This window comes from Carlito syrichta, unplaced genomic scaffold (genome assembly GCF_000164805.1).
Source record: "Carlito syrichta isolate Samal-C Ts95f unplaced genomic scaffold, Tarsius_syrichta-2.0.1 Scaffold316252, whole genome shotgun sequence".
Taxonomy (NCBI): Eukaryota; Metazoa; Chordata; class Mammalia; order Primates; family Tarsiidae; genus Carlito; species Carlito syrichta.
Window position 1 is genome coordinate 947,285 of NW_007260348.1, and position 22,837 is coordinate 970,121.

General features: G+C 40.9%; 1 protein-coding gene across 1 annotated transcript in view; it reads right to left on the reverse strand.

The window, feature by feature from the left end:
• The window catches only part of SH2D4A (SH2 domain containing 4A), a 72,936-nt gene that overhangs the window by 32,571 nt on the left and 17,528 nt on the right, over nt 1-22,837 (reverse strand). Inside the window, exons 3-5 of the mRNA XM_008073996.1 lie at nt 21,603-21,774; nt 3,883-3,963; nt 120-231 (exon numbers count right to left, since the gene is read on the reverse strand). Coding sequence (XP_008072187.1) covers nt 120-231; nt 3,883-3,963; nt 21,603-21,774 — 365 coding nt within the window. The remainder of the gene's footprint in view (nt 1-119; nt 232-3,882; nt 3,964-21,602; nt 21,775-22,837) is intronic.

Genomic DNA, 22,837 nt, shown 5'->3' on the forward strand with positions numbered 1-22,837 from the left:
AATTTACAGCTAAGACATGTCTCAACAACCCACTTTAACTGCTTCCTAGATAATCATTTTATTAAAGCGAGAGAATCAGCTGGGAGACTCGAAGTTTCTACAGAGGCCTCTGTACTCACAAGATGCCTGCCACTCTGAATCTTCTTTCCAGTTCTTATAAATCTGCTTGGTCCTCTCTTCATCTATTTGATTTATATCTTCATCTTGTTTTTTCTTCATGGATTCTTTCTTCTGTTAAAAGAAAATAGAAACAAACACTGGTGAGCAACTCTGGCGGTTTTCTTCAAGGGCAAGGGCACTGGGCACACCTGATTTTTATTAAACTCTCTCTGGCCCACTAGCAAGGCAAGCAGGATAAATTGTGGACTTTGAATCAGCAATGCCTGAAGCTGACTCTGCTGCTACCTACGTGTGTAGCTCCAGGGCCAATCCTCTCTTAGGGTGTTTCCCCATAAGTAAAATGAGAAAAAATAGTTTATAGGGTTATAGTGAGGGTTAAATAACTTTAAAAAGGTACCTAGCACAGAGCATAGCCCATAGTAAGAACTCAACAAATATTATTTTCCCTCAGACATCACTTAGCTGCTTCAAATTAACTTCCCTGAAGTCGTGTGTAAACTAGTAGTGAGCACGCTACTTCATGGGACCAGTGTAAGCATGACTTTAAGGTATCCGACGGGTTCCACAAAATAAACCTGTCAGGTTGTCAGAACAATCTCAACTAAATCTCTCCCTGCCCTAGAACCAAGTGTCCGAAATCATGGTGCTTACATGTGATTGAAGGTGGTTCAAAAGGAATTTATTTTTTGCTTAAAAAGAAGAAAAGTATTTTTTAAAGCATCCTTTGAGAAAATATAAAATAAGAAATGTGAGTATTCCTTTAAAAAGAGAATTCTTTTTTTTAAATTGTGGTCAAATCCACATAACAAAACTGACATCTTAACCATTTTTTAAGTATACTATTTTGTGGCATTAAGAAAATTCAAGGATATTCATTTTAAACCAAAGAGAAATGAACAAACCAAACCACTGAAACTTGAAAATTTCTGTGTTTATATGGCAAGCCTTCCAAGTGCACATAAGAAAACTGAATTTACAATTTTATTGGTGAACTAATAAAAGCCTTGGTTAGCTAAGTAATAAAACAAGCTGAAAGGCCCAGGAAAGACCTGCTTAGGTTTCCTTTTCTATTACAAGTAACAGGTTTTTTTTCTTTTGTGTTTTTCTATAGAAAGATAAAGACTTCCTTGCTGTTAAATTATTTCACCAGAACTAAAATATAAACCTTGGTGATGTGAAACTTGTTTTTGATTATCATAGGAAGTCATAAATCATAGTTAATGTAGTGATAATTCACAAATTATACTTCGCTTCAGACATAACTGAACTTTTGTGCATTTTCTGTTTTCTTTTTTTTCCTTTCATTGTTTTCCTGCCTAGAGCTAAGCTCCCTTTGATGGCAAATGTTATAAAGATCAAAGAACAGTTTTTGGTGATTGAAATGACTGTTAAAATTTGCCATCCCTTTACTGAAGCTGTTTACAAGCCCGAAATACAGAAAAATGCTGCTAGCAATTTCTAAGCTTAAAAAGAAAAAACTTAAAAGGGGAGCTTTGTTCGTCTTCCGCATGCATATGCACTTATTTTTAAAATGATTAGAAAATATATACAGTTAAAACCTCAAACTATGGTTATCATGGATACTGTTGCTTAGGATAAATAGGAAATGGAAAAGTGAGTCTACTTAAGAAAAAAATAGTAATAATGGTACATCTAGTACTTGGTTGATAAGGTGATACTCAAATGTCTGAGGGTGCTACATTTAGCAAATATAGCAGTGTGATTACATCTAGGTACAGAGGAAAAGGAGACAAAATTAATGCATTTCACAGAGTAACAGCAGATGAGATCTGGCCCCGGCTGCTTTATTTATTCAAGGCAGCCAGAAAATGTAAGAAAACCGTCCTGAGTCTCTCTAAGAAGTCCTCCAGAAAATTTACTTTCAGGAAATCTTTAAAAGTTGATCTTTACTTTCTCTATTCAGAAAACCATCATTTTCTCCTTTAGGAATGCTTTGCTGGAAGCATGTGGGTCAAGGTGAGGACTGTGAACCACGAACGGTAAGAGCCAGGTAAAGGCTCTGGAGTGAAGGGGCAGAAGGCTGAGGCTGGACACTGGTCTAGACGTCCACGGTTTGAGGTGTGAACACGCAGATGGACAGTGCGAGCTGTCAAAATGCACTCAACTCACAGGACAGAAAACAAGGTGAAGTCGGGCCTGTACAGAAAGCCTTGTTCCTGCCTGTTGATGGAAGCGTGAGTGCCTTTCCACCAGTTTCCTCATCAGGTCCTTACAACTGCCCCCAAACCAGGCAGTTTCTTTTATTGCCTTTTTTCTTCAGAGAAGCTTAACCAGTGATCTGGTCACTCATTCTCTCAAAGTATCTGCCCTTCCCTGACCACGCCAAACAAGTTCTTGCCTCTGTACCTTTAGACTTGCTGTTCCCTCTGCCGGGAACATACTTTCCTCCAGATGTCCACCTCACTCCTTCCCTCATTCCTTCAGGTCTCTGCTCCAATATCACCTTCCTGACTCTGTCTCTAAAATACTAATTCCCAACCTCCCAGAGTTCCTCAGCTCCCTCATCCTGCTTTATTTCCCTCCACAGCACTTTGGACCACCTAACTTCGTAGATACAGTTATCATCTGTCTTTCCCATCCAGAATATAAACTTCTTGAGCTTCAGTGGGTGAAATAATAATTTCAGACTGAGAAGAGGTTAACTTTTATAATATTATGTTGAGAGTTCTGAATTCCTAATCAAACAATGTTATGAACCAGCATGGTAACTGAGGGCAGGAATTTTACCTAATTCCTTCATAAAATGTGTCTCCAATTCCAATCACAGTGCCTAGCACATAGCAGATACTCAATAAATGCTGGCTGACTGAATATGTGGATCCTTGATCTTTCTCAACCGACATCACTTAAAATGACAAAATGTAATCTGAGCAGTGTGACTAAAAATATCCCTTAGACCCTCTCTTGCTATTTTAGAAAAAGGTAGTGCATACAGGGACAACAAGTTCTAAAACTCCATGATTTCTCGAAGTCTCAAAAAATGCAAGTTCACGTGTGTCCCAGTGAGGAGTTAGGGAAGAGGTCACACTGTCCACAGGAACACAGGCCTCTGGGCCAGCATCCACTTCAGCCCAATCTCAGGTCTGTGGCCATTCGGCACCTTCTCTCCACAGGTTCGCATCTTACCCAGTTCTTTCAGAATTTCTGTGAGTCAAATCCTACTGCAGATTCCAAATGCCCACCTATGCCTCATTCATTTTGAGCAATTTATAATACGACAGTGAGCTAGTAAGATGGAGGAAGCAGAGCTTGGCCTGTAGGAGAGTGTCACATCTGGATGGATGTGAGCAGCTCTGAGTACTAGAAGGGGTTCCTGGCACAGTGGGCATGGGGGACACAAAGGCTGCTTATCATAAAGGGAGACAGGCTCACAGAAACAACGGGTACAGAAGTAACTCGATCTGAATTCACTCTTTCTGCCAAGTTTAATGCTCCATGTATCACTCTCTGAAATCATCTTTCCTCTGCAGCCCCGGATGTCGCCTGTGTGCTAGATCTTCAGGGAGGAGTTTAGCAGACACATCTTGGTGTCTTGGCATCTGTTCTTTCTATGACATTCAAGACTTCCCCAGCTCCCAATAAATGGGTAAAGATGAATAGCTGTGTTTACAGCTTTTAAGATAGATTTCACATTCAGCTGCTGAATTCTGTTTCTGCATGAGACTAATTAACTAATTTGTGAAACATTAGTGGAAATGGCTTTGCATGTAGCCCCCTAAAGACAGAATGTAGGTCTTTTACCTGGTGAAATCCATACGGCTTCATACGATTGATAGAATCTGCCAACATTTGTTGAATATTTCTTGAAGAACTGGAGGGTGACTAAAAATCAAACGAGACATATTTTATAGCATGTGGGGCTGAAGTGCAACTTCAGAAGATAATCTCTCAATACTTCCCTTATTTCAGCATCTTTGATGCTGCCCCCACCCCCGCTGCTGGAGCCACCCAAGTTCCCCACTCACATCGGAGTTCCTGAGCCACTCCCAACTACAGCAGCAGGTGGGTGAAGCCTCAGTATCCCCAGTCAGTAGGGTTTAGAAATGAGTTACTGCCCAAGAGCCAGGAGCTGGATGCTTGGTGTGTCTGGGTCCTCTCTGGCCATGGGGGAGTTTTAATGACTTCTAGACCACCACCAACATTACCCATAATTTAAATCTTTCTTTGATCTCAGCATTCTGTTTTTGCACAGATTAGAAAAAATGCCTTAGACTAGGCATTTTAACCGCTTCAGGTCTTGCTCTCCAGCTAGGTCTGGAGACACGCCTGGAACACCAGCTTGGTGCCTGGGAGTCCCACCTACCTTCCATGCCTGGATTACACTCCTCCACTCTCCCCAGCCTCGTTACCCAGTACCTAGGTGTCTGCTGCTCTAGACGGATTTCCCAAGAGGCAACTCTCCCAGTGCAGTTCTCAGATCCATTGCCTAGATTCCCTGGTGTCATTTCTGCCTGCCACGTGCCAACCCTCTGGTATTGTGACCGAGTCAGCAAATCACAACGGTTGCCTTTTAAGACACAGGTCCCCTCACCCTGGCTTGAGTGCAGAGCCTAAGCCAAGTCCCAGCTTGGGTAGCTACATGCCCTGGGTAGTCCAAGATAGCCACCCCCACCCCACATCACCAAGACTTACATGCCCTGTGCCTGAGGACTCAATTCTGAATTTTGGCATAGATTAGAAATTGTCAGCAAATTTTCAGCAAAAAGTTGGCTGGAGTCAGTATTCAGTGAGGAGCACATAGGATCATTGCCACGCCACAAAATAAGCCTGTGGCAAGAGACTGATGGCTTTTTCAATCATTTCCTTTTTTCAAATGCTGCATTTCCCACCTGTCCTAGAAGTTATCTCAACATACTGCAAGTGATAACTGGCATTTGCCATTTCTACCCAGGCCCTTAAAACCTCTTTCACATGCTCTTCCATGCTGTTCCCCTCTTCTTTGGGCAGGAATGGTGACAGCAGTCGTGCTACTACTAAAGACAGAGCCACCAAAAGCCTGAGTCCCTGAATGACTGCGTGGAGCTGAGCCCTGAACCAGAAAACCCATCCTGGACTGTTACCAGAGAGACAAAATTAACTTCTATTATGCTCATTGCAGTCAGATCTATTTGTTTCAAAAGTTCAGTCTACCTCAAGTGATAAAACTGGCCATAACAGTTGCTGATGGCATGTTTCAAGCTCGTAGCTGAATTTTTTTTTTAACTAATCATGGGCAGTGTGATTAATGAGGGCTACTGGTTTCTGAAGGCATATCGTGACCAGGCACTAAGATAATGATTTAGTATTATTTTTATTCTACACAGCATCTCTGATGGATGGCCAACATAATGCCTGATTTTCAATGAAGAAACAGTTTCAGAGGAGTTGTGGACCTTGTTCAAGTTCACACAGCTAGCTTGTACCAGAGTTCATGTTTTTCCCACTATGCCAATCAATATTGCGGTAATAGGAAAATGAAATACGGGTCAAAAGATTTCTTATGCTTATTACTTGGCAAACTAACGAATCCCATAGGTTTCACAATCGTTACTTACCATATTCTTTCTCCCTTTTTTTCTCATTTTAATATTATAAAAGGGCACTTAGCTGTTCTGTATCCAAAATAGAAGAGTACAATAAGCATTTCCTTTATGAGCAGGGTAGAACTGGCCCCACAGGTATGAGTCTGTCTGTTCATAAGTCCAAAATGACTTTGAAAGTCTTTGAGTACATGTCTACCATAAGGAACATGAGTTTTGTTTTATTTTTTGTTTGTTTGTTTTTGAGTTGGAGTCTCACTCCGTTGCCCAGGATGGAGTGCAGTGGCATACTCACGGCCACCCCAATGTCGACCTCTTGGGTTCCGATGATCCTTCTGCCTCAGCTTTCCAAGTAGCTGGAACTACAGGTGCACACTACCATGCCTGGCTATTTTTTTCTATTGATTGTAGAGACGAGGTTTCGTCAAGTTGCCTGGGCTGGTCTTGAACATGCGGGCTCAGGCCGTTTGCCTCGGCCTCCCAAAGTGCTGGGATGACCGGCTGAGCCACCGAGACCAGCCGGAATATGAGTTTTAAAAACAGGCACACTCTCCCTTTCCTCAATGCTAAAAAAAAAATCTGTGGGGCAGCTTTTTGCAAAAAAGACCAGTTTCTTATATGTTGCAAATTAGGAGGCCAGTAACCATCTTTCCTTGATACCCTCTCAAGTACTATAGCCAATGCTCCAAATATGGTCACTGAACTCCCAGTATCAGAAGGACCAGGACCTTGGAAACTAGAGTGCTGGACCAAGATTTTGTCAGCGGTACCTTAGCTGGGCATAGTTTTTGACTTTTTAAACAAATTCTTAGTTGTTTCCTGAAGTAGCATTAGGCTAACAGGCATCTGACAGTGACCTTCTAACCCATATATTCAAAACTGTTATCTATTTTGTAAAGCATTCCCCCCATCTCTTGCCAATTACTGTCATCTGCATGGGTATGACACTTTAAACATGTTGCACAAGTTATGCTCTGTCCCTCAGAATTACTGCTTCAACTGAATAATTCACCTAACAGACACAAAAAACATTGTTTTCTCATCGCCTACTTTTTAAAAATTATCTTGATTTTATACTATCATAAGACTTTTCTTACTAGTACTTTCAATGTACTCAACTGATTTTAAATTTACCAGATGTGATGGGGTTATGAATATTCCTAAGACAACCCAGACCTAAGCACAGACACATGTGCCAGACAGTGTGCATGGAACAGAGTGATGATTCTGGGTACTGAAGTGACTGCTGCAGTCACCACACCATCTACTCATGGTAGTCAGAGATGACATGCTTTCTTTTTCTTTGAAGTTTTAGATTTTGCTTTTAGTATGCCAGAATCTGCAAGCTTGTTCTCAAATAGAAGAGTGTTAGCATAAAACTGATTAGTTTAACAACTACCCCAGAGATGAAAATCCTATTTAAAAACCTCTATTCTACATGTCTAGAATATATTGTAAACTCTAGAGCTATTCACACATAGTAAGAATCACATTTATAAAAATCCTACTTCCCGAGGTGAACGAAGATTTTCTATTACTCCGAAGTGTTAAAATAGCATGAAGAACTTAATACTTGCATAAAGCAGGTTCATTCACACAGACTTACATTTCCTACAAATTCATGAAATGCACACTAACTACAATGTAACAGATTAAAAATATTGGGATCCAAAGGAGATTTCCTTTATTAAAAAACAGCCAGGTTCATGGGCTCAAAAGCAATGATTTATGATGCTGATACATACCAGAGGGAGACAACCTCAAAAATACTCAGAGCATTCTCAGAGGCAGGATGAAGATGCTTCTTAAAGGATGCCATGCCCTCTCTGAAGCCTCCACATGACACTATATTTCAGAGAATAAACTCTTTAGTTATTCCTATAATTTAAAAAGAGAGGCAATGACCCTCTTATGTATAATTTTTGCTTATAAATCACTTTACAGAAATATACACTCTCATCCCTTCTGTTCAACATAGTATTATAAGTCCTAGCCAGAGCAATGAGACAAGAGAAGGAAATGATGGTATCCAAATAGAAAAAGAGGAAGTTAAGTTATTCCTATTTGCAGATGACATGATTCTATACCTTGAAAACCCAAGAGAATCTGTCAAAAACCTCCTGGCACTGATAAAAGACTTTGGCAAATTCTCAGGGTATAAAATAATGTGCAAAAGACAATCGCATTCTATACACCAACAGTAAACAAATAGAAACCCAAATAAAAAGCACAATCCTATTCACAATAACAACACACAAAAAATGAAATACCTTGGCATCTTCCTAACCAGAGAAGTGAAAGACCTTTACAACAAAAACTACAAAACATTTCTCAAAGAAATCAAAGATGACACAAACAAATGGAAAAATATTCCATGCTCATGGACTGGAAGAATCAACATTGCTAAGATGTCCATCCTACCCAAGGCAATCTACAGGTTTAACGCAATATCCATTAAATTACCAGTAGCATTCTTCTCAGACCTGGAAACGACAATACAGGAATTCATATGGAAACATAAATGAACACAAATCGCCAAAACAATCCTCAGCAAAAAAAAAAAGCAGGCGGTATCACACTCCCAGATTTTAAACTTTATCATAAAGCTACAATAATCAAAACAGCCTGGTATTGGCACAAGAACAGGCATATAGACCAATGAAACAGGATAGAGATTCCAGAAGCAAAACCTCAGTTTCTTAACCAACTCATCTTCAACAAAGCCTCCGCCATCAACCGCTGGGTAGAGGAGAACCTATTCAGTAAATGGTGCTGGGAAATCTGACTGACCACATGCAGAATATTAAAACAAGACCCCTACCTATCACCATACACAAAAATCAACTCAAAATGGATCAAAGACCTAAATGTAAAATCTCAAACTATAGGAACCTTAGAAAATGCAGGAGACACCCTTATGGAAATTGGAACTGTCAACCAATTCCTGATCAAAACCCCAAGTGCCCATATCATAAGAGATAAGATAGACAAGTGGGACCTCATCAAACTGACAAGCTTCTGCAAAGCCAAAGAAGCCATCAAGAATACAGGGAGGCCGGGCTCGGTGGCTCAGCCTGTAATCCCGTGCCTTTGGGAGGCTGAGGTGAGTGGATTGCCTGAGCCGGCGGGTTCGAGACCCGCCTGGGCAGCGAGACCTCATCTCTACAATAAATCTAAAAATCAGCCAGGCGTGGTAGCGTGCGCCTGTAATTCCGGCTACTCGGAAGGCTGAGGCGGAAGGATCGCCGGAGCCCAGCGGGTCAAGGCTGCGGTGGCCGGGAGCGGCCACTGCGCTCCAGTCTGGGCGACTGAGTGAGATTCCAACTCAAAAAAAAAAAAAAAAAACGAATACAGGGAGACAGCCCACAGGCTGGGAAAAAATATTTGCCACCTGTATATGTGACAAAAGGTCTAACATCTAGGATCTACAAGGAACTCAAACGTGCTGAAAATAAAAAAACAAACAGCCCCATTATAAAGTGGGCAAAAGATATGATAGATACTTCTCAAAAGAACACATACGAACAGGCAACAGATACATGAAAAAATGCTCAGCCTCACTAATCATCAAACGAGTGCAAATTAAAACCACACTGAGATACCACCTAACTCCAGTCAGGATGACTATCATCAATAACTCAAAAAACAACAGATGCTGGAGAGGATGTGGCAAAAAGGGAACACTTCTATACTGTTGGTGGAAGTGTAAACTAGTACAACCTCTGTGGAAAACAGTGTGGTGACTCCTAAAAGATCTAAAAATTGACCTTCCATACGACCCCGCATTCCCCTGCTGGGATTATACCCGGAGGAACTCAAATCACTCTATGAAAAAGATACCTGCACATGAATGTTTACTGCAGCATTATTCACAATCGCAAAACCATGGAACCAGTCGTACTGCCCATAGAAAGAGGACTGGATAAAAAAAAATAAATGGTGTATATACCTGATGGAATATTACACAGTCATAGCGAAGGACGAAATTATGAACTTCACAGCAACTTGGATGGACTTAGAGTCTATAATACTGAGTGATCTATCACAGAAACAAAGAACTGAGTACCACATGTTCTCACTCATTAGGGGACCTTGAACAATTATCATAATACTCGAAGAAAAGGATTGGCAGTAGTGGGAAACTTCCAGGGGAGGGGGCGTGGGATTGGTAGTAGAGGGAAACTGCCAGGGTGGGGAGCACACCTCATCAACAAGGGTACCTGTATAATGAACATTTGTATACCAAACCCTGAATTGTACCCCACATCTTTAAAATAAATAAATAAAAATAAATAAGTAAATAAAATAAAATATGAAATGCTAAAAAAAATCACTTTAAAGTCTAATACAGCATTTGGCCTTCATGTTAGGTACCAGCATAGATATTATTCCTCCACCAAGGAGGGAAAGTGACCTGCTAATAGATGGGAGAGTAAGGATTCAAACTGATGTTATCTCTGTGTCTAAAGCATGCTCCTTCCTCAGGGTATCCCAGAAAGAACATGTGTGTGCTCTTATGCACATTAGTCACGGTGGTCACCATCCATCTGCTACATTACGGAGATTCCTGCAGTTGCTGAAAGGCAGAGTTAAAGCAATCTTATCTACTTCATATCTGCTCTGTTTAAACATAAAAACTGCCATGAATATTTATGCAGAAGCTCCCAAAATATAAAGAAAAATTTGAAAGATAACATCAGAAGCTAGTGGATTTCCTGAAGAAACTAAGTCAGAATGATCCTTTCTAATCAATGACAATCCCAATTGGATCTGGGAGTGCAGCTCAGCCACATTGGCCAAAGGATAGTATATAAAACTTTAATTACTTTAACACTTAGAAGTGTGACAATTCAAATCTACATGAGCAACTGGGTTACAAAAAGATGCTGTTGATGACATCAGTATTATATGCTTTAAAATTATACATCCCCCAGAGACTATGTCACACGAGAAGAATGATTCTAATTATATTCACTTTTAGCACTGGGGGGTTTGGAAAACAGTTCATTCTCGCTTCTAACTTAATATTCACTTTGTTTAAAAGTAGGGTTATGAAAACAAACAAATGCCAAGTGACTTAATTCCAAATAAACCAGAAAACTCCAACAAACAGAACATTTTTAGCACTTCATTTTTATAGTAAAGAAGAAAATGAATTAGCAGGATGAAATCAAGAGTTTATTTTTGAAAAGAAACTACTAAATTAAGTATTTACTCATTCTGTTCTTTCACATCTCTTAAACCTGTAGTATTCCTGAATAGAATGATGGTCAGAATAATAAACTCAATGAGGGCAAAGACCATGCCAGCTAATTCACCATCATCTGTGGGTTTCATAAATATATGATGAATTAATGAACACACAATAAATTCAGGAAAGATTGTCTTAATAATAAAGTCCTTAAGAGATATTCTTAATAAGAAAGTCTTAAAAAGATATTCACTCTATTATTAGTCAAGACAGACTGAATACAATACACTGAAAGTCAATGGTCTATAACTCACCCATTTTGTTAACCAAGTCACTAAAATAATCAGGTAATCCTCTTCCCAGCCATTTTAGACAAAAAAGGAATTTCTCAACGAGGACTATAATATTAAGCTTTTGAGCACACTGAGATTTAGCTTTTTGCTTCTACAATAATGGGAGAGAGAGAATAAAGGAACTCTGTTTTGATAAAATTATAAAGAATAATAATATTAAAAGAATGGAGATATTTTCCTAAGGCCAGCTGGACTAACAAGAGGAAAAGCAGGAAAATAAGTTTTATTGCTGAAAATATGGTACGTACTCCCTGTAAGAGTGATTTTACTGAAACAAATTAGGACAATGGAGACCCTAGGAAGTCTTTTCCCCATTTCTCTAATATTATTCTTTGCAAAGTCCATGAACAGAGACTACTAGATACTCTAACTTAAAAATAAAGAAGACTCGAATATGATGTGTGATTTTATGGCACATTTTTAAATGAACATTGTCTTTAGTGTCTGAGTTTATTTTGAGCATATTAGAGCACGGTAACTGTGATATATGGTGAACATTAGTTCCCTTCTGTCGTGGCCTCTCCCCTGCATCCCCATTAAGCAATGTGCAAACAACACAAATGAGAAGAAACATCCTCAGAAAATACAATAATGTCCAGCTGGTGTGTGTTGTTGAGACTAAGCTTTTCCGATGTAAAAGAGTTTCACAGCCGGGCTCAGTGGCTCAGCCTGTAACCCTGCGCTTTGGGAGGCTGAGGTGAGTGGATTGCCTGAGCCCGCGGGTTCGAGACCCGCCTGGGCAGCGAGGCCTCATCTCTACAATAAATCAAAAAATCAGTCAGGTGTGGTAGCGCATGCCTGCAATTCCAGCTACTCGGAAGGCTGAGGCGGAAGGATCACCGGAGCCCAGCAGGTCGAGGCTGCAGTGGCCGGGAGCAGCCACTGCACTCCAGTCTGGGTGATAGAGTGAGACTCCAACTCAAAAAAAAAAAAAAAAAAGAGTTTCAAAGGCCACTCTTACATTCCCACCCAGGGAGATGCCTGATAAAGGCTCCATAAAAGATAAAAAGACACGCAAGAGAAATAAAGGAACTGTTAAATGTAAAGTGTAAACATAAAGTAATAAAGGATTGCTAAGAGAATATTCAGAGTCTTAAAAACATGATTGACTTGGTCTTGACACAATGAAACATAGGAACCTAACTACAAATAATAATAGAATATAATATTCATATCATACACAACACTTTACAAAGCACTTATGTGTATATTATTTCATTTGATTCTAATATTAACCCAAGGACATGTAGATTGTAACTTCCATTTTATAGATCAGGAATTTAGCCCCAGAGAGTTGCATGGCTAACCTCTGAGTGGTCAATAAGACCCCATGTCTCCTGATTCCAGATTCCATGTCTTTCTTTCCAGCACACTACTTTTAATTAGTTTGGTAAGTGAGTCACCACAGATATCATTTACAAAGTAGCTGCACATGATAGAAGTTGGTAACAAAATAACGTTGAGTAAACTCTCAAGACTAGAGATCTGTTTTTCTCTTTTCTAATTTACATTATATTAAGCTTTTTATTTAAATATAGGTTTGTTTATTTTTCAAAAGCACAACAGATTAAATGAATTTTGAAGTGCTAGCATTTTGTGATTCTATCTTATATACAATTTTATTCCACAAATTACCATAAAAGTCTATTACAGTTACATAGAAACTACTTGGATAATTGTGTAGTCCTCTGATTATGGCTCCACTCTTGCCCTAATAAGATAAGCACAATCATGTGGTACACATACACAATGGAATATCACACTGCCATAAAGAAGGACAAACATAAGGACTTCACAGCCACTTGGATGGATTTAGTCTATAACACTCAGTGATCTATCATAGAAATAAAGAAGAGTACCACATGTTCTCACTCATAAGTGGACCCTGACCATTTACAATAATACTACAAGAAAGGGATTGACAGTAGCAGGATACTGCCAGGAACGGGGGCAGGGAAATAGCATCAAGTGGAGACCAAAGGGAGGCCCAAACTTTACCTGCACGATGTCCACTTGTATTCCTAATCCTGAACTGTACCCCACATCTTTAAAATAAAATGTAAAAAAAAATAGATTTTTTAAAAGATAAGCATAATCAATCTCTTATCTGTTTTCACCTAGTAAGCCCAATACGTTGTCTCTCAAAAATAGTATTAATTTCTTCTTGTATGCTAGAAGAGAACATATATCAAAGGAAACCGTTTTACTGGTTTGGGATAGGATTACTCCTCTTTGTTTCTCCACATCCAACCCAATCCTCAATATTCTATCTTGCATTTCAGAAGCACACACTCTGTTTACAGTAAGGTTCCTTATTATAAGTGTGAACCGATCTCCTTTGCCTCTCAGATATTGACAAGATGGCTGGTTCCACCAACCCTAGGCATGTGGTATCTACTCCCAGGTAGAGTGCAGGCTTCTCAACCCTGCCTACTCACCAAGCTCAGTACTCATGTCTGCTTAAACCACGTGAAAAAGTTCTTAATACTGCTTTTCACCTTTAAGGGAAGACCAAGCTACAGAGAACCCCAAACTTTGTTTGCTATGTTGTAGCACTTGGAGAAGAATAAGAATCCAAAAACAAGTTAGCATATTATTTTCCGTTCTTTCAAAGATGTAGTCTGATCTTAGATCTCACTTCTGAATCTCTCCCTTATAAAGGCAAGTCACCAATATCTGGTTTTGGAGAACCGCTGGTTTCAGAGTAGACAGCAATCTTATTTTGGTTTGAAATCCCAGCACATTGGGAGGCCGAGGCGAGGGGACTGCCTGAGCCCGCAAGTTCAAGACCAGCCCAGGCAACTCGGCCAGACCTCATCTCTACAATAAATTTTTAAAAAATTAGCTGGGCGTGGTAGCATGCACCTGTAGTTCCGGTTACTTGGAAGGCTGAAGTGGAAGGATCGCTGGAGCCCAGCAGGTAGACGCTGGGATGGCCGTGAGCATGCCACTGTATTCCAGACTGAGCAAGAGAGTGAGACTGCAACTCAAAAAAAAGAAAGAAAGAAAGGTATGGAAGAAGGAAACCCTAAGTGAAAGTTTCATATTATGTCTTCAGATCATTTTATAGGTTGCTCTTTAGCTGCTCTCTATTACTGGGAACACAATGATGTAAGTTAGAATACGAAAAATATAACCAAAAACCACATAGTTTCAATGTCATTTACAATTGAAATGTACAATTCAGTGGAATGCTTTTGTTATCATTAGTTGTTACAGTAAAATGATAGATTTGAAAACAGGTATCAGAGCCTCTGTGTGTGTGTGTGCGCATGCGCACGTGTGTGTGTGTGTGTGTGTGTGTGTGTGTGTGTGTGTGTGTGTGTGTGTGTGTGTGCGCGCGCGCGCGCATGTGCGCATGCGCATGCGTGCAAGAAATATAGTGTGTATGTGTGGTATGAAGGTGGAGAGGTAAGAGATCTCATCTATAACTTGGTTAAAGAATATATGACTTTAACCAAGACTTTTGCTCAAGGCTTCTTAACTACCAGCTGCAAGGTCTTCTTTTTGAGGGGGGTTATGTTTTGAATCCCAGATGTTTATGTTCTAATTTTTTTAATCTCCTGTTTTGCAGTGTGGCCCACTCTGAAGGACATTTCTGTAACAATAATGAATAATTCTCTGGAGATAAAAATCTAAAAGTGAGCAGATATAGTTTTATTCAAGGTCCTCTTCAGGGGCAAGGACAATCAGCCTACTGATTAGTGAGTTCCCTGCCTACCAATTACATATAAGCAGAAGCACACAAAGGGACTTATCTCTGAGTTAGCATATGCTGCCATTCTCCTAACCACACTCAGAACTGCTCTGTTCTCTCCCAAGTTCTCTTGCAGGAGAGTGGAGGAAAAACACTGTGCATTCAAACAGCTGTCCATATGGAAGGTCCCTAAGGACCTCTACTCAGCCTCAGAGAACTCCTCATAGTTACCCAGTCTCCCCAGGTGAGGTTAGTCTGTTCACACAGTGTGTCACCTGTCATTTTCTCTGAGTCCCATTAACTCCCCATCACGTTGTCTCTGCCTGGGAATGGCATCTGTTCCCAACCTGTCTCAGAACCTGGCAGAATGACAACTAAACCCTGCTATTTTCCAGCACCTCTGGTTCAGTGGTAGGTACCCAGTAACACTGAGTGGGTCAACGTGATCCACCAAGAATAAAGCACTGACCAACTATAAATCAGAATATCATTCCTGAGTTCCTCAACTGCATCACCACTGCCAAAAAAAAAATAAATAATAAGGACAAGGTAGATATTTTGTAGAAAGCAACAGCTATGCAGAATAAAAAACATATACTCAGTTCTAACCCAAATGTCATTCCAGCTTCCTCCTCATCTTGAACAAACCAGCCAGCCTTCCTTGTCTCCAATTATTCATCCGAAAAATAGGAAGGACCAAGGCTGGGCTCAGCATGAGAATAGCATCTTATAATTGAAGGACTTCAGGAGACAATCACTGCTGCTACCATCAGATGATAGCCAAGCTTCCTCCCATTTATAAATTTTCTCAGCTTCCTCTGTAAAGGAACAGTGTTGCTAAACTTAATCCCTGGCTTGGCAGTAGTGGGAAACTGTCAGGGGAGTGGGGGACACACCTCATCAACAAGGGTATCTGCATAATGAGTATTTGTATACCCAATCATGAACTGCACCCCACATCTTTAAAATTAAAAATTAAAAAAAAAAACTTAATCCTTGGTGTGTGTAAAGGGACTTGATTCCTTACGGGATACTGCCCCAAGTCACAGAGTTGCCTGTAAGGACTGACACTTCCATCCCCAGATTAGAGGAATTCTACTGTGATAGCAATACAGTTTCTAGGTATGTAGAACCTACTCAGCAGTTTTAATTTCAGATATTTATTTGGTATAATAAAAATTTTAAACAAACATAAACATATCCTTTTAAAAAAATCATTTATAAAGATTATTTTGTGTGTATAGAAAGATGCTCTGAGACTGACCCTCAAGTTTTCTAAACCCTGTATCAGGGATCAGACAACTCTTCTCAGAATCACAAGATTTACTTCTTGCAGCTCTAAGAGTGAAGCAGAAATTCTTCACTCTTAGAATTGGGGCAAATCTTTTATTGTTCTGCAAAAGATTGCCTTGGATGAAGACATTTGCTAATGAAGATGTCACTCAAATTACACTGGTATAAAATAATCCAAAAGCACATCTATAGATTGGGCTGTCTAGTGTCCTGGTTAAAACTGCAGAAACTATTGCATGCAAGGAAGGAACAACTCTCTAAATATTTTATGTGTGAGGTTAGCTACTTCCCAGGTAGAGCAAGAGGTAAGTTTTGAATCTGGGGGTGGAGAGCTGTTATGAAAAGCAACTCAGGATAGCATCGCCACTTGACGGAAGAAGACATCTTTTGTGCTTTATTTAGAGATGAGATTGAGTTGACCTCACCCATGTATTTTTGGGTTTGCCCATCACACCCCTGTCTACCTGCTGCCCAAATATGGCTGTCTAGACTTCGTGGGGTGGCTTATTCATTGAAACTGCATGGAAACCCTCAACAGCTAGTAGTGGTATAAAAATATTCTTCTTCAGGTCACACAGGCCTGGGTGTTGGTTTAGAGCTAGAATAAAACTTCTGAGGAAGTATCTCAGCAAATAGACTCCATCTCTACCACTAACTCCCAGGACTTCATTTAGCTGCCTGGAGCCTTCTGATGACAAGAATAGGAGGTCATGCCCTGGCTCGTTGATTAGTGATGTCTGCACTTGTGCTTTGTGGTTACAAAACAGTTGAACAGGCTCTCATTTTACAGATAAGAAAAACGAAAACCCTGCAGAGCCAGAGTCGAAATGAAAATCCAGTTCTGACTTACGTTTGGTCACACTTGCTGTCATTATATTACCAAAGCTCAAAAACGGACTAAAAGCCCACAATCCCTTATCAACGATTCTGAAATGTCAGAAAATACGCAACCCTGAGAGGAAAATCTAACTTGAAAATAACATGAGGCTATTTACAGAATTTATAGAATTTTTTGATTACAGAGTGTTACCCCAAATTGTGCCAGGTAGCATTATATATTATATAGTACAAGCACAGCATTTATTTTATAAAACCTCCAAAAATCTGAAATCTGAAACACATCCGGCCCAGATATTTCAGATAAGGGATGGGAGGCCTATACTACTGAGCCCACTACCTACAGGGTTGTGATAGGTGTAATGGCCCCAAAAAATATCCACACCCTAATCCCCAGAATTTGTAAATATACTACATTTCACAGCAAAGGGAACTCTGAAGATGCTATTTACAAGCAATTTATTTAAAACAGGGAGATTATCCTGTAGGCCCAATTATTCTCACGAGCCTTTAAAAGCAGAGAACTTTCTCCAGCTGGAGTCAGAGAGATAACAACAGAAGAGGAAGCCAGAGAGAGTCTAAGCAGGAAAAGTACTCAATCTTCCATTGCAGGAGAGGGCCACCTGGAAAGCAAGAGAAGGAATGCGGGCAGCCTCTAGGAGCAAAAACTGTCCCCTGGCTGACAGCCAGTCAGGAAAGCGGACTGTCAGCTGTTTCATTTGGCTAACAAGCTAGGTAAGCTTGGAAGCAGATTCTTCTCCAGGACCTCCAGATAAGAGCCCATCATGGCCCACACCTTGATTTCAGCCTTGTGAGACCCTAAACAGAAGACCCAGTCAACACTGTGCCACACTTCTGACCTGAGGAATGGTACTGTGTTAAGCCATGAAGTTTATGGTAATTTGTAACAGCAGCGGAAAGAAACTAATACACGAGACAAGTCAAGCCTGATTCTTTTTCCATAATGTGGCCTCTTGATATCTACTCAAAATTACTTTACCTGAGCCCCAGCCAAAGTACTTTATCCCCATCAGAACATTCTCCACCCTATATCGCCCCACACAGGAGGCTCTGCCCTTTCTTGCCATAGACATTTTGCTGGCTGGGACTGCAAATTCCTTTACCTCTAGGCCTCTCCTCCAGTCTAACAAGCCACGCCCTCCACACCCGCCTTCCAAAACAAACCAGTCCAGCAGGCCACTCCTCACTTGGAACTTGATGCAATCCTGCCTTACTCACTGCTAACTGCTTCTCTCCTTTCCAGTGGGGTTAAAACTCCTGAAAGATGAAGACCCTGTCTTATGCCTCTCTCATAGTGCCATAGTTCCTATCATCACACCGATTAAACTCTTGATGAATATCTGCTCAGGGAATGACTGATCCAGCCACACCAGCCCAACAGTGCAAGGTGCTGAAGTGTGCAGCCCCTGGGAAGGAGGCCATCAAGCAGAGGAGGGAAGAAGACTTCTAGTGTTCCTAGTTAAAACAACCCATTAGAGCTGTACTGGGATTTGCAGTTTTCAAAGCATTTCCAAATACATAATCTCATACCATTTTTACCAAAAGACTCGTGAGCTAAACAAGGCAGACATTTTTAATCCTCAGTTTTTTGCAGATGAGAAAACAGAGGTTCCAGAATGTTATGAGATTTGCCCAGACAGCCTGGATAACAAACCCTGCTGCACAGAAACTGTTCTAAAAATCTAAGGCATACTGAGAGAGAGAAGCAGCACACTAGTGCTGGGAGCTCTGGCAAAACACCACCGAGATGTAACTGGTTCAAGGTAGGCAGGCAGGTAGATTTAATCTTGTCTGTTTCTCCACTGCTTCCTCACTCCCTCCCCCTTTCCTGTTCTCCATGGTTTTTTTCGGGGTTTTTTTTGAGTTGGAGTCTTACTCTGTTGCCCAGATTGGAGTGCAGTGGCCGCTCCTGGCCACCGCAGCCTCGACCTGCTGGGCTCCGGCGATCCTTCCGCCTCAGCCTTCCAAGTAGCCGGAATTACAGGCATGCGCTACCACGCCCAGCTGTTTTTTTGATTTATTGTAGAGATGAGGTCTCGCTGCCCAGGCAGGTCTCGAACCCGCGGGCTCAGGCAATCCACTCACCTCAGCCTCCCAAAAGCGCGGTATTACAGGCTGAGCCATCAAGCCCGGCTTCTCCATGTTTTCTTATGGAAAACACTTTTCCGTTTAATGTAAAGCTAAGAATGTCTGGGCCTAAAGCATTCTCTAAAGAAAAAAGAGCCCCCAAATTCAAATCCCAGCAGTGTGATCATTAAGCTACCAACGTGATTACCCTCCCTGGGGTGGACCTGAAGTTAGAGAACCCGGGTCAGAGCCCCAGCTCTATCTCTGAAGCAGGCTTTTGCACAAACCATTAAACTGATTCTCCCACTCAGAACACAGAAATAAAAATACCTGTTCCACAACTCCTACAGTGTTGTGAGGATGGAGTGAAATAATGAATGGAAGTCATATGAATGCTGTACAGGGCTATACATAGCTAAAATGTCAAATTCCTCACCCCAACCACAATCACCCCAATGACCAGCACCGGGACAAATCTGCCTGTTTCACCAAATAACAGCCCAGGCTCCCACTTATGCTCCTACAGGGTGTTGCCTTCTTCCCTCAACGTGACCTTGGCATTCTATTAATCTGATTTCATCTTACTCAAAATACTAGTGGGTAAAGAGGGAGAATAATGAAGAAGTAACTGCAGGATTTGCCCCTGGTTCTACACAGGCTCAAAGGGGGGCCCTGCCTCTATGTCTGCCTCAATCCTTCAGTAAGATAACCGGAACAGAGCTGAAAAAACACCGGTTAACAAATGCAGAAGTTCTACTCTAATGTTCATAAGACTGCATACTCTTATGTTCAACCCCCAACTCTGATATTCTTCCATTATTAACTGGATGACTTCCAGCAGCAACTGGCAAATAAATATAGATATAAGGGCCACTATTAACTGAAAGCACCACCTCCTGAAAGTAACTGATTCTTCCACAAGAGCTTCCACAATGCTGAATGTGCATCAAAATTTGGGTTGAATTTAACTTTCACGTGCTCTCCAAAGCCCTTGGGAGATTTTAGATCACAGTGGTAAAAAGTACCTTTGAATTCAGGTCTGGAGTACTTTACTAGAATATGAGGCACAGTTTCTAGTGATGATCTGTCATGTGCAAATTTATTACTAATCTACTAAGACTACTTAAGTAAATTTCTTTCTGATTTTCCTTGAATATTGTTTATAATCCTGGAAGACTAATTCTCCTTTAAATCCTTCCTAGTTGTTCAGACAAATATTACGACCACTAACTTCAATAAAACCTGCCTGATGATTTTTATTTTTATAATAGATCTAAGCCTTGAATACGCAATGGAATTTTAAAGACATGTCAACATCCTTCCAGATATTGTATTTGAAACAAATTATAGCTGAAACCTGGAAATCTGTACTGCATGAACCTAAGTTGCATTTTGGAAACACATGGTCCAGCCTCGGTTTCGTGCCAAAGTTCTCCTCTAAAGGAGAAGGTCTGGGACATGGTGATGAATTCTGCTTTAAGGGTGTCAAAGTTATGATGAGAGTGGGGATTAAAAGCAGATGTGCACAAGTGAGGACATTCTAACTCTGTGATTTGGGAGTGAATCACTTAATCTCTTCGAATATTAGTTTATTCACCTGTACAAATGAAATGATAATACTTGCATTGCCTACTTCACAGGAATGTTGTGAAATGAAATGACACTGAGAAAAAGCTTTGCCAATTCTAAGTCAAATTGTATGTACTTTATTCCTTCCTTTAAAATATCGTTTTAGAGAAGGGGTCTCTCTCTGTTACCCAGGCTGGAGTGCAACGGTGTGATCAGAGCGCACTGCAGCCTCGACCTCCTGGGCTCAAATAATCCTCCCACCTCAGGCTCCTGAATAGTTGGAACCATAGACACTTGCCACCACACCTGGCTCATTTTTTTTCTTTTTCTTTTTTTTCTTTTTTTTAAAAGATGGAATTGCTCAGGCTGGTCTTGAACTCCTGGCCTCAAGTGATCCTCCTGCCTTAGCCTCCCAAAGCTCTGACATTACAAGCATGAGCCACTGGCCCTGTATGTGCTTTATTCTTATGTATGAGATCAGCTTGTATCTACCACTACCACTACGAGTAGTCTGGGAAATCCTGATGCCTTTCAGCTAGATTTACCTTCTCTTTTAATATCAGTTTTTCCGGAAAATTTCACGGAAAAAGTCTGCTAACCTCTCTTATAACAGAAGACATACAAAGGGGGTGGGGGATGGACCTGAAAATATCTTACCATGCCAAATTCCTAGAGTTCTCTCTTAGTACCGTCAGTCCCACAAAAAGAGGTGCTTCGTCTTTTTCAAAAAGTGGCAGGTAGTAACAAATCCCCCAAAATGAAATGAGCAGCAGGACCTTAACACTGGGAGGTATTTTTCCCAGAAAAGCCAGTGTGAGACCCCAATGCTCAGTCACATTTGTCTCAATGGCCCCCATATCTTTTTGTCCCCCAGTGATGAAATTCTGCACCATTTACAGATATGAAGGACTCACTTGAACTTTCTCTTCCTCCAGGGTTGGTGCTGGGATCGATCCTTTCCCTAGTTCCTCCTCTTTGGCCGCTTTCTTGCAGAGGTTCTGAGTCACCCTGTTATTTGATGTTTGTAGATCATAGTACTGTGGTTTTGTCTTCGGGCTATTGGTGAATTCTTTAGATTGCATTTTTCTGAAGAAAAACAAAAGTGAAACTCTCAGAAACATTCTTCAACTGGGATGGCTTTTTCCAAAGCTGATGTCTACATTTGAATTACGTGAAAAACAGGAATAGATGCCATTCGCTGAGTGCTTATATCAGGCCCTGTGCTAGGTACTTGAAAGACATTAACTTAATCCTCACAGCAACCCTATGAGAAAGGTATTGATATCCTGACTTTGTTATAAGACTCAAAGACATTGTATAATGTATCTAAGACCACAGAGGCACAGTCAAGATTGGAACCCTGGTCTACCTAACTCTGGTTTAGAAGCTGAACGTTAGAACATGTTGCCTCCTTATGATCAGATAGCAACAAATTCCTTTGTCTTCAATGTCCATTGATAGTTTTAAAGTTACAGGTGTTGGTGAGTAACATCCCCAGCCCTGGAACTGAACTGAGGTCCTCATGTCATTGCAATTTCCACTTCACCAGTTCAGAGTAGGGCTGTCAACACTACTGCCCAGAGTCAAGAAAAGGACCCCAAGAGAAAGCAGGCTTAGCAAAGGCTCTCGTGGGCATCCAGCAAAGGAGCTCCATCACCTGCCTCAGTTTCCCTCCACATTACCTTCCTACCTCTCCATATTGATTATGTCACTTCTTTATTCAAAAACCTTCTCACTGCACACAGAATAAGGTCCAAACTCTAAAATCTGGTCTTTGAGGCAAATTAGAGCATGGCTCCTGTCTCCTACCACTCACCCAAGTATACCCCAAATGCTCAGAACTCATAATTCCCCAAATAACTATCCATAGTCAGGCTAGGGGCCTTGATTATGTCCTTGGCCTGAACTTTCTTTCCTGACCTTCTGTAAACAACTCCTCTTCCAAGGTTCAGTTTAGATTTCACCTCTTCCGTGGTGAAAACACAGGTTCTGTGTGTTAGAATTCTTCCGTGGTCAGAATGATAGGCTCCTCCCTGTACTTGCTTAATTCTCTGTTTATACCTTAATTATAGCACAAATCACAGCCTGCATGCACTGCAGCTAGTTGTATATCTGCCTGTTGCTCTTCTAGACTGGAAACTGTTTCCTG